We start from the raw sequence: 12,927 nt of genomic DNA on the forward strand, positions 1-12,927 counted from the left end.
AAACTAACAAAAAACTTCTTCGGTGGAGTTTAGCTCTCCAAGATTTTGATTTCGACATCCAACACATCTCAGGAGCTTCTAACAAAGTGGCTGATGCACTCTCCCGTGAAAGTTTCCCAGAATCAACTGGTTAAAATCGTCCTTGAGATGTGGAAAATATTGTTAGTCTTTATGTACTTGGTAGTATATTTAGAGATGCATGTGTCTTATTAACTCTGTTTTCCTAGAGCTCCAGGAAGAAATCCCAGCCAGTGTTTCACCCTAGCTGAGATTTGGGGGGCGTGTCATAAAAATAAATGGAAGGGTAAACCCCTTTGAAATCCCTCCTGGCCAGGGGAAAGCTCCTCTCACCTGTAAAGGGTTAAGAAGCTAAAGGTAACCTCGCTGGCACCTGACCAAAATGACCTATGAGGAGACAAGATACTTTCAAAAGCTGGGAGGAGGGAGAGAAACAAAGGGTCTGTGTCTGTCTGTCTAGTCGTCTTGGCCAGGGACAGAACAGGAATGGAGTCTTAGAACTTTTAGTAAGTAATCTAGCTAGGTATGTGTTAGGTTATGATTTCTTTAAATGGCTGAGAAAAGAATTGTGCTGAATAGAATAACTATTTCTGTCTGTGTATCTTTTTTGTAACTTAAGGTTTTGCCTAGAGGGGTTCTCTATGTTGTTGAATCTAATTACCCTGTAAGATATCTACCATCCTGATTTTACAGGGGGGATTTCTTTATTTCTATTTACTTCTATTTTTTATTAAAAGTCTTCTTGTAAAACACTGAATGCTTTTTCATTGTTCTCAGATCCAAGGGTTTGGGTCCGTGGTCACCTATGCAAATTGGTGAGGCTTTTTATCCAACATTTCCCAGGAAAGGGGGGGTGCAAGTGTTGGGAGGATTGTTCATTGTTCTTAAGATCCAAGGGTCTGGGTCTGTAGTCACCTAGGCAAATTGGTGAGGCTTTTTACCAAACCTTGTCCAGGAAGTGGGGTGCAAGGTTTTGGGAAGTATTTTGTGGGGAAGGACGCGTCCAAACAGCTCTTCCCCAGTAACCAGTATTAGTTTGGTGGTGGTAGCGGCCAGTCCAAGGATAACGGGTGTAATATTTTGTACCTTGGGGAAGTTTTGACCTAAGCTGGTAAAGATAAGCTTAGGAGGTTTTTCATGCAGGTCCCCACATCTGTACCCTAGAGTTCAGAGTGGGGGAGGAACCTTGACAACTGTGTTTTGACGTAACATCACCACGTTGTGGCATGGTGAGCTCATGTCACAGTGTGGGGAGGTAAATGTCATACTGGGGCAAACTCAGACAATGGCATCTTTAAGTCTGAGGTATTCTATGCAAACTACAGTAATGACCTTTTTTGCACTGTCAGTTCTTTGAGACAGGGATTGTCTTTTCATTATGTATGTGTATAGCACCTACCAGGACTGGGCCCTGATCCTTGACTTGGGCCTCTGGGCAGTACCACCATATAAATAACCAGTGGCATGTATTTTAAATTCCTAGTGTTGTGGAACCTTTTGAAATTACAAAGTTGTTTTTGTTTCAAAGCGTTCAAGGTGGAACCATTTTTCATTTGTTTTTCCATTTTTATGACCTTTTCATTATTATTATTAATTATATTTGCATTGTGGTAATATCTGGGAGACGAGTCTTGAACCAGGATCCCATTGTGGTAGGCACTGTACGCCTATGTACAACTGAAAGATGGCCCCTGCCCCAAAGAGCTTACAATCTAGGTATAAATCAAGACATACCAGATGGATAAATAGACAAGTGGGGTCGGGGAAGTACCAGGAAGCAATGGGACAGTATTGGCCAACATGATAAACAGTGGTCTCAAACGGACTGTGGCTGTTAGGTTTTTGGAGGTATTGTTGCAAAAGAAAGTTTAGAGGAGAGATTTGAAGGTGGATAATGAGGTGGCTTAGCAGATCTTTATGGGAGCAACTCCCAGACATAAGGGCAGCATGGGAGAAAGAATGAAGGTGCTTGTTTGAAAATTTAATTAGTGGGGAGTGAAGGTGGAGGTTGTGAATAAGAGGTTGTAATCTCAGTAGTGAATAAGAGATGATAGGTAGGGTGGGGATAGGCCATGAAGGGCCTTGAAAATGAAGACAAGTAAGCTTATTAATTGAAACATTTTTAGTTGAAATATTTGTCAAAAACATGATTGAAACTTTATTAACATAGTTACTGAACTTTTTCATTTACTCCCAACCCATTTTCCAATGAACTTAAAATATGGGCCTTGTCTCCTTGAAGTCAATGGGACTACTCACATGTAAATGTGAGTAAGTCAATGGGACTACTCACATTGATCACATTGCACAGGATCAAGGCTTAGCATTGTGTTGGTGCTGCATCAAACCAGGTTTGCTGTTTAATTAGCTTAAGAAACTTGAATTTCATTATTTTGATCGTTCTTTCTTATAAATACCTAAAGCCTGATCCAAACTCCATTGTAGTCAAAGGGAGATTTTCATTGATCTCAGCAGGAGAAGAGCAGGCCTCTAAAGAGTTGTTCTTTACATTGAAAATTACTGTATAAGCAAAACAAAGATGTTTCATTCATATTCATTGCCCAAGTTTCAAGGGGCATTTTGGATGGAAGATTTGAAGTGGGAAGCTGGATGGCTTAGGAGATTGGTAATGCAATAATAAGCCTTTAACTTCTAGCCAGTTTGAATTCCGATCGGGTAAGTAGTTTCCAAAGATCACAGTACTATATGAAGGCTTTTCAGTGGCTTATATGTGAGGATATGATTTAGTCACGGAAGTCACGAATTCCGTGACTTTACTGGCCCTCTGTGACTTCAGCATCAGCTATCGGCAGTGGGGGTGGAGCCAGGGCTGTGCATCCCTGACCCGCAGCTTCAGCCGGAGCCGGGGCTGTGTGTGACCCCCCAACCTCTTTGGCTGGGACCTAAGCCAGAGCTGCTGCTGTGTGCCCCTGCCCCATGGTTTCGGCCGAGGCTGAAGCCAGAGCTGTCCCGCCTCCTCCATAGAAGTGGGGCTGTGGCTGTCAGTCCCCCACCATGGGGCCCAGCTGTCATTCCCCGCTACCCTCTCCAGCCCTCTCTCTTTGCCGTCATTGCTAATAAAAGTCATGAACAGGTCACAGCGCCCATGACTTTTCGTTTATTGCCCATGACCGTCCGTGACTTTTACTAAAAATAACCATGACAAAATCTTACCCTTACTTCTATGAAATGAGTTGAGTGTTCTCATTTCAGTTCCTAGCGGACAGGTGCCCCAATCACCGACCCATGGAAAAACACCCTCACACACAGCACCAATTGTCATCCTCGTTGGCAACCTCAGTGGAGAGGCCAAAGAGTGAGTGGATTGTGGTGATCAGAAAATGAAGACTAAACTGCGCTCTTTCACTCTTAGAGATAGTCCTGGTAATTCTGGATTGTTGCCCATTAGTATGGCAGATTGAGGAAGCTCATGCTGCCTCAGTCTTTGCTGCAGCCATTATTAATCCATTAAGAGAGGAAGTCAGTCTTGGTTTGCCACATCTTAAGGTTTTATATTGCTGCCGATCAGCATGGTATCCAAATCCATATGATGATACAGTTCTGAGCACCCTAGTATATGGCACCTTCTATTAATTAACCAAATATTCTATCTCCATCTCCCCAGCCTTGGAAGATCTGTCTCATGTGTAGTGCTGCAGATGCCTTGTAGTCGAGTGTTATTTCTAAAAGTTTTGATGTTTCCCATGATCTGTGTTGGCTCTATTGATGTTGAATGGCATGATGGTGTTTGTTATTTGTAACTCAGAGCACTGGAGCATTTATCCTAGTTTCAGCACTTTATAATAACCACAGGCAAGTTTTCTGTCACTACATAGCTGATGAAAGACTGTTTTGCTCCTCCTTCACATCAACTCAGAGACCTAAACCAGGGGAAGGAAGATGCCAGGAAGTTTGAATTCACGAAGGCCTTTATGTATGATTCACAGCCCAAGCATCCAGGAAGGGCTGTAATCGGACAGAAAATTGGTGGGCCTGATAAAGTTTTTATACAACTAGGACCTGGAGCCTTATAACTGCATGTTGCGAAGAGGCCCTTTAATCCAATGTTTACTAATGACATCCTTTATCTGTGTTGCCTGTATCTCTTCCTGTTCCTTGCTTAAATGATGATAATATACTCAATATATAAACAAAACCACCCAGAGAACGAGGTAATTATGTTCTTGTCCACTCTCTGGGCTTGAATCGGACCTTGTGTAGGCATTTACACCTGAATGAAGTGGGTGTAAAATGCTTCCCAATCAGCATGGTTGTGCTTTACACCTAGTTTGCCTTGCACTAGCATAAATAATTACATTAAGTGCCAAACGGTAGAGAATCAAACCCATGCAGTTTTTAACCAAGCTGATAAGTTAGTGATGTGGTTAGCTCTAAACATAGTTACGATTATCACCCCACTTGAGTAGTTACCATGGCAGCTAACCAGGAGTTGCTTTTGTCATTGGCTTGGCCTAATATGGTTGTCTTCATGTAACCAGGCTGCAATAGTGTTACCTGCTGTATAAACAGGACCCCTTCATCTGCTCTATGTAACCACAACAAACAGTCCTCCTTGTGCTGAGCTCTCTGTGTGGTGGGAAATCCCAGTGTTCTCTGTTTCATGTGTTGCTGGTGCTATTCTGAATGTCTGCTGGATATTCTATTTCCTGCTGAGGCAGTATGGGGATAGCTGGCCAGATTTTCCCTGAATGCATTTTTCCAAACAGAAGTAATCAGACAAACCGGGTTATACTGCGAAAAAAGCTGTGTGTGTGTGTAGCCAAGTCAGATGAGCATGTCTCATACCTTGTAACAAAAGCACGGTTGTAGGATTCTCCTGTCCCTTGCAACTGTTTATACTCTGGTGTTCAACTCCATTGATTTCACAGGATTATTTCTGATTTGCCATGACATAAGTGAGAGGAAAATGAATAGCGAATAGACTGGTCTACAGCAGATGGTCTAAACCATTCTCCTGAAACAATAAGTTACTTCAGGTAGTCCTACTTCTCAGCTCTCTCCTATTATGATAGATTGTGTCATCGCTTATACCCAAATTACCCTTTGCCTCCCTTTTACCTGTTGAGTTCATTCCTGACAGAATTAGAACTAAGCCTCAGTCTGGTATCATTCAGAAATTTATGAAAAGAACATATTTTTGTTCAGGCTTTTCACTGCCAGCTTTATCTTTCTGGCACTAATTCTACTGTTAAGGTTTTCTTTGTTTCTCACCACTAAAGCTGAGGTAAAACAGTACCACAAGAAAAGCATTAATCTCTCCATGGTACTCATGTTGCCCCTGCACCATAATGTCTCACAGTCTTTAATCCATTTATCCTCACAACATTCCTGGCAGTTAGGGAAGTGCCCTGGTCCCCATTTCACAGATGGGGAGTTGAGGCATACAGACACTAAGTTCACACAGCAGGGCAAGAAAGTTTGCAGCAGGGGCAAGAAATTGGACTCAGTGCTCCAGAGCTCCAGGCTAGCACCCTAACCACTACACCCATCTCAACAAGAGACAGAAGCAGTGTGGCAGACCCAACTCCATGGCACTATTAAGTGGAGTCCCCCTATGGTGACTTTGCATTTCAGAGTGGCTTTTGTAAATATGGCACCAGACTGTAATTAACTATTGGGAAACAAGGTGTCGCTGAAGAGCAGGGTTGTGGCACCTGATTACGAATTAATCGGGCATGGGAAAACCCACATGGAATCCCATTCTGTTTAATTATGGAAGCCTCATTCGGCATAGGAGCATATGCTACTAACGCAGTCTAGTGTTTTAAACTGACATCAGATAGTAATTATCAGAAAGAATCAAGTATTTTGATTATTCCCACTAATTTATTGACACTTAAAATTAATGGACCTCAGATATTCTAAATTAGCTTGGTTGCACTGGGAGATGGGAAGGGAGGTAAGGAGGAGTGGCTTTCACAATTTAAAAGGACAAAGGTTTGTTTAAATATAATGTAAGTAAAGTACAAGGTGATATGCACTCCCATTGGCAGGTTAAGGTGCATGTTGTGGAGAAGATAAGAGTGTTCTTGAATGGCTAGCTAGTAAGACTTCTCCTTTGTAACATTGCCTCTGTAGAGCTATGAGCATAGTCATGTAGCCTTGGAACTTTCCCCTGCTCTAGATTCACCAATTTTAAGGTCAAGAGGTAGGTTTATGATCAGCCCTGTGGCCTGAAGCTCTAGAAGGTAAGGAGCTCTCTGCTCCTATCTGGTGAATGGGGGAAGAACGGCCACAGAGCTACCTCATCTGCATATGTTATTTATTCAGAACTCAAGATGGACAGAAGTTCCAGAGGAGAAGAAGCTCTCTGCCCCCCTCTGTTGGTGAATAGTGGGAACTGTGGCTACAGTGAGAGCTTCATCTGCATAAGTTCATTACCCAAAATTCCTCCAGTGACACTTGGGAGTCACCATAACTGTACACACACTCAGAATTGGTTCAGAATTGGAACTGAGGAAAGGGCTCACATCTTTAGTAAGGGTCTTCTCAAGGGTCCTACATTACTACTGATTCCCCTTCATTGAGGAGCCTATACTGTGGGGACAGTTCTTTGATGAAACCCACAAGGTAGCTTCTTGAGGGGATGCAATGCAAAGAGGGCTCTTTGTTGAAGCCACTGAGGATAGCAGCAGAGGTGAGTAAATTCTGGTATGTTTTTTTTCTACCCAGCCACCAAATAAAGCTGAAATCACTATAGCTGGGTTAAGTAGTGGAGCCTCAGGACAGGACCTGGTAGGATTTTGCAAGGGATTGGAGGCAGGTCTGCCCAAGTACACCTCAGGATTCTGGGACTACGCTATCCATTGACACCTAAGCATGAGTTGTGTTTAGCGGAGGGAGAAGAGAGAAGTGATGTGGTAAAAGGGCTGTTTGCCTACTGGACATTCACACCGGCTACTAGCGAACCAAGTTAAGACTATTGCCAAAGTTACCATGGGCAGTGTTTTACTTGTAATTCATTTAGAGAGCTCTAGATCCCACTGTCAACAAGATTGCCCCTCTCAAATCGCACAGCGGTGAAATCATTACAGATAAAATCAAGCAGTTGTCTTGTTGGGTTGAACACTATTCAGAGCTATACGCACAAGAAAGAAACATCACCAGTGAGTCAGTGGACCAAATATCAACTCTACAGGTCATGCCACAGCTAGATCTGGAGCCCACTGTAGAAGAGCTAAGCAAGACCATTGATTAGCTGCCAAGTGGCAAGGCTCCTGAAAAGATGGCATCCCAGTAGAAATCCTCAAGTACGGGAAAGACAGCCTATTACTACATCTCCATCAGCTGCTGCTTAAATGCTGGAAAGAGGGTGAGGTACCACAAGAGATGTGCGACACAAACATCATCACTTTGTATAGAAAATAAAGGCAAAAAGTGTGACTGCAACAACTACAGGGGTATCTTGCAACTAAGCATAGCAGGAAAAGCTTTTGCAAAAGTCATCTTAGTGTGCCTACAACAGCTGGTGAATCATGTCTACCCTAAATCACAGTGCGAATTCAGGGCTGGAAGATCAACGATAGACATGATATTTTCTCTGCATCAACTCCAAGAAAATTGCAGAGAGAAAAACTGACCATTGTACATCACCTTTGTGGACCTAACCAAAGCATTCAACACAGTCAGCAGAGCAAATCTATTTGCAATGTTAGAAAAGATAAGATGTCCACCAACCCTGTTAAGTTTTATACGTTCATTCCACAACAACATGAGAGCAACTGTCCAGTTTGATGGGTCCACTTCGTACAGCTTTGAGATGAAAAGCAGAGTGAAGCAAGGATGTGTTCTTGCCCCTACACTCTTTGGAATCTTCTTCTCAGTAATACTGAACTGTGCATCTAAGGACATGAAAGATGGATTTCAGAGTAACAGCCGTGTTAGTCTGTATTCGCAAAAAGAAAAGGAGGACTTGTGGCACCTTAGAGACTAACCAATTTATTTGAGCATAAGCTTTCGTGAGCTACAGCTCACTTCGTTGGATGCATACTGTGGAAAGTGTAGAAGATCTTTTTACATACACACAAAGCATGAAAAAATACCTCCTCCCACCCCACTGTCCTGCTGGTAATAGCTTATCTAAAGTGATCACTCTCCTTACAATGTGTATGATAATCAAGGTGGGCCATTTCCAGCACAAATCCAGGTTTTCTCACCACCACCACCCCCCACAAACCCATTCTCCTGCTGGTAATAGCTTATCTAAAGTGACGTTCTAGATAAGCTATTACCAGCAGGAGAGTGGGTTTTTGTGTGTGTGTGTGGGGGGGGAGTGAGAAAACCTGGATTTGTGCTGGAAATGGCCCACCTTGATTATCATACACATTGTAAGGAGAGTGATCACTTTAGATAATCTATTACCAGCAGGAGAGTGGGGTGGGAGGAGGTATTTTTTCATGCTTTGTGTGTATGTAAAAAGATCTTCTACACTTTCCACAGTATGCATCCGATGAAGTGAGCTGTAGCTCACGAAAGCTTATGCTCAAATAAATTGGTTAGTCTCTAAGGTGCCACAAGTACTCCTTTTCTTTTTATGAAAGATGGAGTGTATCTCCACACAAGATCAGATGGGAAACTCTTCAACCTGTCCCGATTTAAGTCAAAGACCAAAGTCAAAAAGTTGATAATTAGGGAATTTCTATTCACTGATGATGCTGCCGTCATAACCAACAATGAAGATATAATACAAGAACTCATGGACTGCTTTCAAGTACCTGTCAGGCATTTGCTCTCACCATCAGCATCAAGAAAATGGTTGTATTAGAACAGGGGGTTCTACAAGATCCTTCAATTACCTTAAATGCAAACCAGCTAGAAGTAGTCCAAAAGTTCAGTAATTTAGGTTCTACAGTGACCACCAACCTCTCACTGAATAAAGAACTAAATGTTCACATTGGAAAGGCTGCCACCACCTTTAGCAGACTAACTAAAAGAGCATGGAAGAACTCAAAGCTTACTATCAAGACCAAAATACTAGTGTACCAAGCTTATGTCCTCATCACTCTCATGTATGGTGGGTAAACATGGACAACTTATGCTCATCAGGAGAAAATGTTGAACAGTTTCCACCTATGTTGTTTACACTGCATACTCAACACCAAATGGCAAGATAAAGTCACCAGCACAGAGGTTCTTCAAAGGGCAAATTTACCAACTGTGACAATCCTGCTCAAGCAAAGACAACTGCACTGGCTGGGCCATCTGAGTAGGTTGGAAGATGGACACATACCCAAGGACATGCTATACAGAGAACTATCAGAGTGAACAAGAACAACAGGTTCAATATGAAGACACATGCAAGGTGAGATCTGAAGGAATTTGCAATTGATCCTGACCAATGGGAAATCTTGGCAAGTGACCGTAACAAGTGGTGACATCGTCTCCATGAGGGTATCAAAGTCAGTGACAGGAGCTGGCTCCTACAGCTTGAGGAGAAAAGAGCCCGCAGGAAGTAAGCAAGATACAGACATTTGCAATAACTGCCAAAGATCATGCAAATCTCAGATTGGCCTATTCAGTCACATGAGACATTGCAAACCATCTACATCATAGGCTGCTCTATTCCCACCATCTCTCACAGACGAAAGGATGCCAACAACAACCATGGGGGAGTGTTTTACTTGTCATTCATTTAGATCATTGTTGCTGTTTTCCCCAAGATGATGCTGTGTTCCCTTTCCCCCAATAAAGTGTTCCTTTCCTCATACACAGACTCAGTGCTTGCGAGTAGGAAGTATTGCCTATTAAGGGCTCCCAATAAAGGTATTTAGTGATCCCAGAAATGCTGGCTAGGAGCTCAAGCTAGTGGGGTATTAATTTTAATAGATGAACCGAGCCCTTGTCGCTGTTGGCAAAACCTAGCAGAGGGGGTTACAATTATTATAATCTAGTCTGACCGCCTACATACCACGGGCCATAGAATTCCTGGCTCTAACCATAAATCTTGGTTGAACTAGTGCATTTCTTTTAGAAAGGCATCCAGTCTTGACTTAGATTCCAAGAACATACATACACACAATGAACAAAAGCTACAGTTCCCTTTCTGATCTCAGTTACCCCATTGTAAATCCAAAGTAACTCACCAGTGTAACGCGATTGCAGTCAATAGAGCTACTCTAGTTTTACAACGGGATAAATGAAGTTGGCATGCCAACTGTAGCTTTTGTTTATTGTATATCTGCTCTCAGCTTTTTTTGGTAAGGTGCCAGGAGCCCTTCAGTGCCTACAAACAAAAATGTATTCATTTATTTATAAAAACACTGTAAGAAAAATGGTTGAAAAAGGATCAGCAAGGCTAGGTACTTGGGAAACCTTTTGTTGTTAGAAATGTGAATGATCAGAAAACATTGTATCAGAGATTACTGTCTAATTGCTTTTGTTAGTTTCCATTGAGTTGCTGATGGGGTTTGTCTACAAGCCATGCACCCTCTCTTTTCAGTTACAAGTGAAGACCTAATCCAAGTAACATTCAAAGAGGAAGAAAACGTCACTCTACCTACACCAGGTATGTGGTGGTCTCAGGCTGACTGGTTTCGTCTAACAGCCACAGCAATTCCTTTTACTAGGTGTGCAGGAAAATGTCGCTGTACATCACCTCTATGTTTTGTACATCTGTCAGCCCAAAAGGGGCTCTTGGCATTCATTTAAGAGCCACATCTACCATTGCATGTGATGAATGTGTGATTCCACATTATAAAAGACTATAAACTTTTGTTAAGAAATACCATATCAGATCATAAAGGTCATGGAGAATGTAAGACTACAATATATTTTAGTGCTACACAGTGATCTTAGGATAATAGCATGACATTATTATACAGTTACACATTGAGCCAGACAGCATAATAGACCAAAGGATAGGGCTGGAAAGAAGGAAGACCTACAGAGTTCTAATCTGGGATTTGCCACAGATTTGCTATGTAGTCCACTATTGTTACAGAAATTTATTTCTGTTGCAGTAGAGCTTAGAGGCCTCAGCTAGGGATCAGGGCCCCATTGTGTTAGGCATTGTACATATAAATAACAGAAAGACAGAGCCTGCCCCAGAGAGCTCACAATCTAAGTTGGGCTCAACTTCATTGGCCTTCATTATACTATGGAACAGGGTTCATAAAACTTACCTACCTCACAAGATTATTATAATTGTTATTTATTTGTATTGCAGAAATGCCTAGAAGCCTCAATCTGGATCAAGGGTGAAACCTTGGCCCCCAGTGAAGTCAACTGGGATTTTACCATTTCCCTGGAGCAAGGATTTCACCCCAGACCTTCGTTATGCTACATGCTGCACAGATATACAGTAAAAAAGTCCTTGCTTCCAAAGAGCTTAGTTGATTTTCACATAGCCTAGATCCTTTGAACTTTAGGACATATTACAAAATCCATTTAGCTTCCTGGCTTTTGGGTAGGAAGGCACAAAATGAGAGCAGACACTTGTGGGTAGGGTAGGGTAGGGTTTTGCTCATTGGGCAAGTTTTGGTTTTGTGGGGCAAATGACAATTCCAAATACATCATCTTTGTCCATCCTGTGTTCTAGCTCCAGTCTCTCCTTCTGACGTAATTTTGAAATGGTCATTCCCTGAATCATGGAGTGGAGTGAAACAAGGCTGGGGTGGATACAACCACAGCATTCCAGCCTCTGGTGAGGATGTCGTCATCTTGCCTAGTAAGTAAGGGAAGTACAGTTCTGAGTTTCTCTCAGTAATACCAAAGGTATGTCTACACTGGAAATGTTAGTCCAGTTTTACCACGTGCTAATTAACAGAACTGTAAATTCCAGTGTACACAGGACACAAACATATGACCTTAGACTGCAGCATGAATGCGTGCATGTTAGAACAAACATTGCCCCAGAAGCAGACTTCTCTGTATTTCTCTCTCACACACCCTTATCTACTGCACAAATATACCCACGGTTCTGTGGTGGTTTTTTTTTCCTTAAGTAAACTCAGGTGTACCATATCATAGCTAATGCAGAATGTCTCTTTCCACTTACCTAGCAGTGTTTCACACAGGGAGCATATTTCAGCCGAGCTCCCAAGACTGTACTGGCTTCCATTTTGCTTTCTGGTTGCCTGTCCAACTGTTCATTTAGATCTCTAAATCTGTTTATGGATTAGGTTTCTAAGTATCATTGAGTCATAGAATCATAGAATATCAGGGACTTCAGGAGGTCATCTAGTCCAACCCCCAAGTCCATCCTTGTCTTTGGACTTTACCCCAACAGTGGAGATTAGCTGGAGTGCTGATATCATATGGTTATCTAGATAAGGCATTTATTCTGTGTCTCAGGAGAATTGGGTACAAATCCTGCTTCTGCTAAGACTTCATATGTCAGGTTGTGCAAGTGTGGATGCTCCAGCTCCACTTCTAAATGTTGGCGATAATTAAGCTTCTTTTCTCTCAGCCTTTGCCTGTCTTCTCGTTTTAGATTGTAAGTCCTTTGTGGCAGGGACGCTGTGTTATATGCATGCATGTCCAGTGCCTGGGACAACAGGGCCCTGATCACGGCTGGGGCTTCGAGGCACTACAGCAATATAAATAATATATTGTACTAATTATAACGCTGGCAGTCCTTAGACTTGTATGTCTGGGTGGTGGATGCAGGGCACTCTCAGTGAAGTGTCCTGAACTCTGAATTTCCCCCCCAACTTGGTCTGACAGAGCCTGAGTTTGCTGATCCTTCTGGAAGGCCTGTCTCAGACCTACTCTGAGGACCTGGGTTTTGTCATCTGTTTTTCTTGTGGGGGCTGGAAGGTCTTTCTGTTGTCATTTTTTACCTCTAGGGCAAGTTGAGATTATTACTTTTGCATTTTATTTTATTGCATCCCGGAAGTGTTTCACTGGCCCCACATGTAAATGAGAAATAATTAAATAACACATTATGGA

At 42.4% G+C, this 12,927-nt stretch overlaps 1 protein-coding gene across 21 annotated transcripts in view; it reads left to right on the forward strand.

The window, feature by feature from the left end:
* The window catches only part of PKHD1 (PKHD1 ciliary IPT domain containing fibrocystin/polyductin), a 466,962-nt gene that overhangs the window by 251,676 nt on the left and 202,359 nt on the right, over positions 1 to 12,927 (forward strand). For all 21 annotated transcript variants that reach the window (XR_012157891.2, XR_012157890.2, XR_012157896.2 and 18 more), the window contains 2 exons: positions 10,478 to 10,543; positions 11,576 to 11,704. Coding sequence is in view for 16 of the 21 variants with exons in the window: in XM_073335719.2 (XP_073191820.1) it covers positions 10,478 to 10,543; positions 11,576 to 11,704 (195 nt within the window). In the remaining 5 variants the exon portion in view is untranslated. The remainder of the gene's footprint in view (positions 1 to 10,477; positions 10,544 to 11,575; positions 11,705 to 12,927) is intronic.

This window comes from Lepidochelys kempii, chromosome 3 (genome assembly GCF_965140285.1).
Source record: "Lepidochelys kempii isolate rLepKem1 chromosome 3, rLepKem1.hap1, whole genome shotgun sequence".
NCBI lineage: Eukaryota > Metazoa > Chordata > Testudines > Cheloniidae > Lepidochelys > Lepidochelys kempii.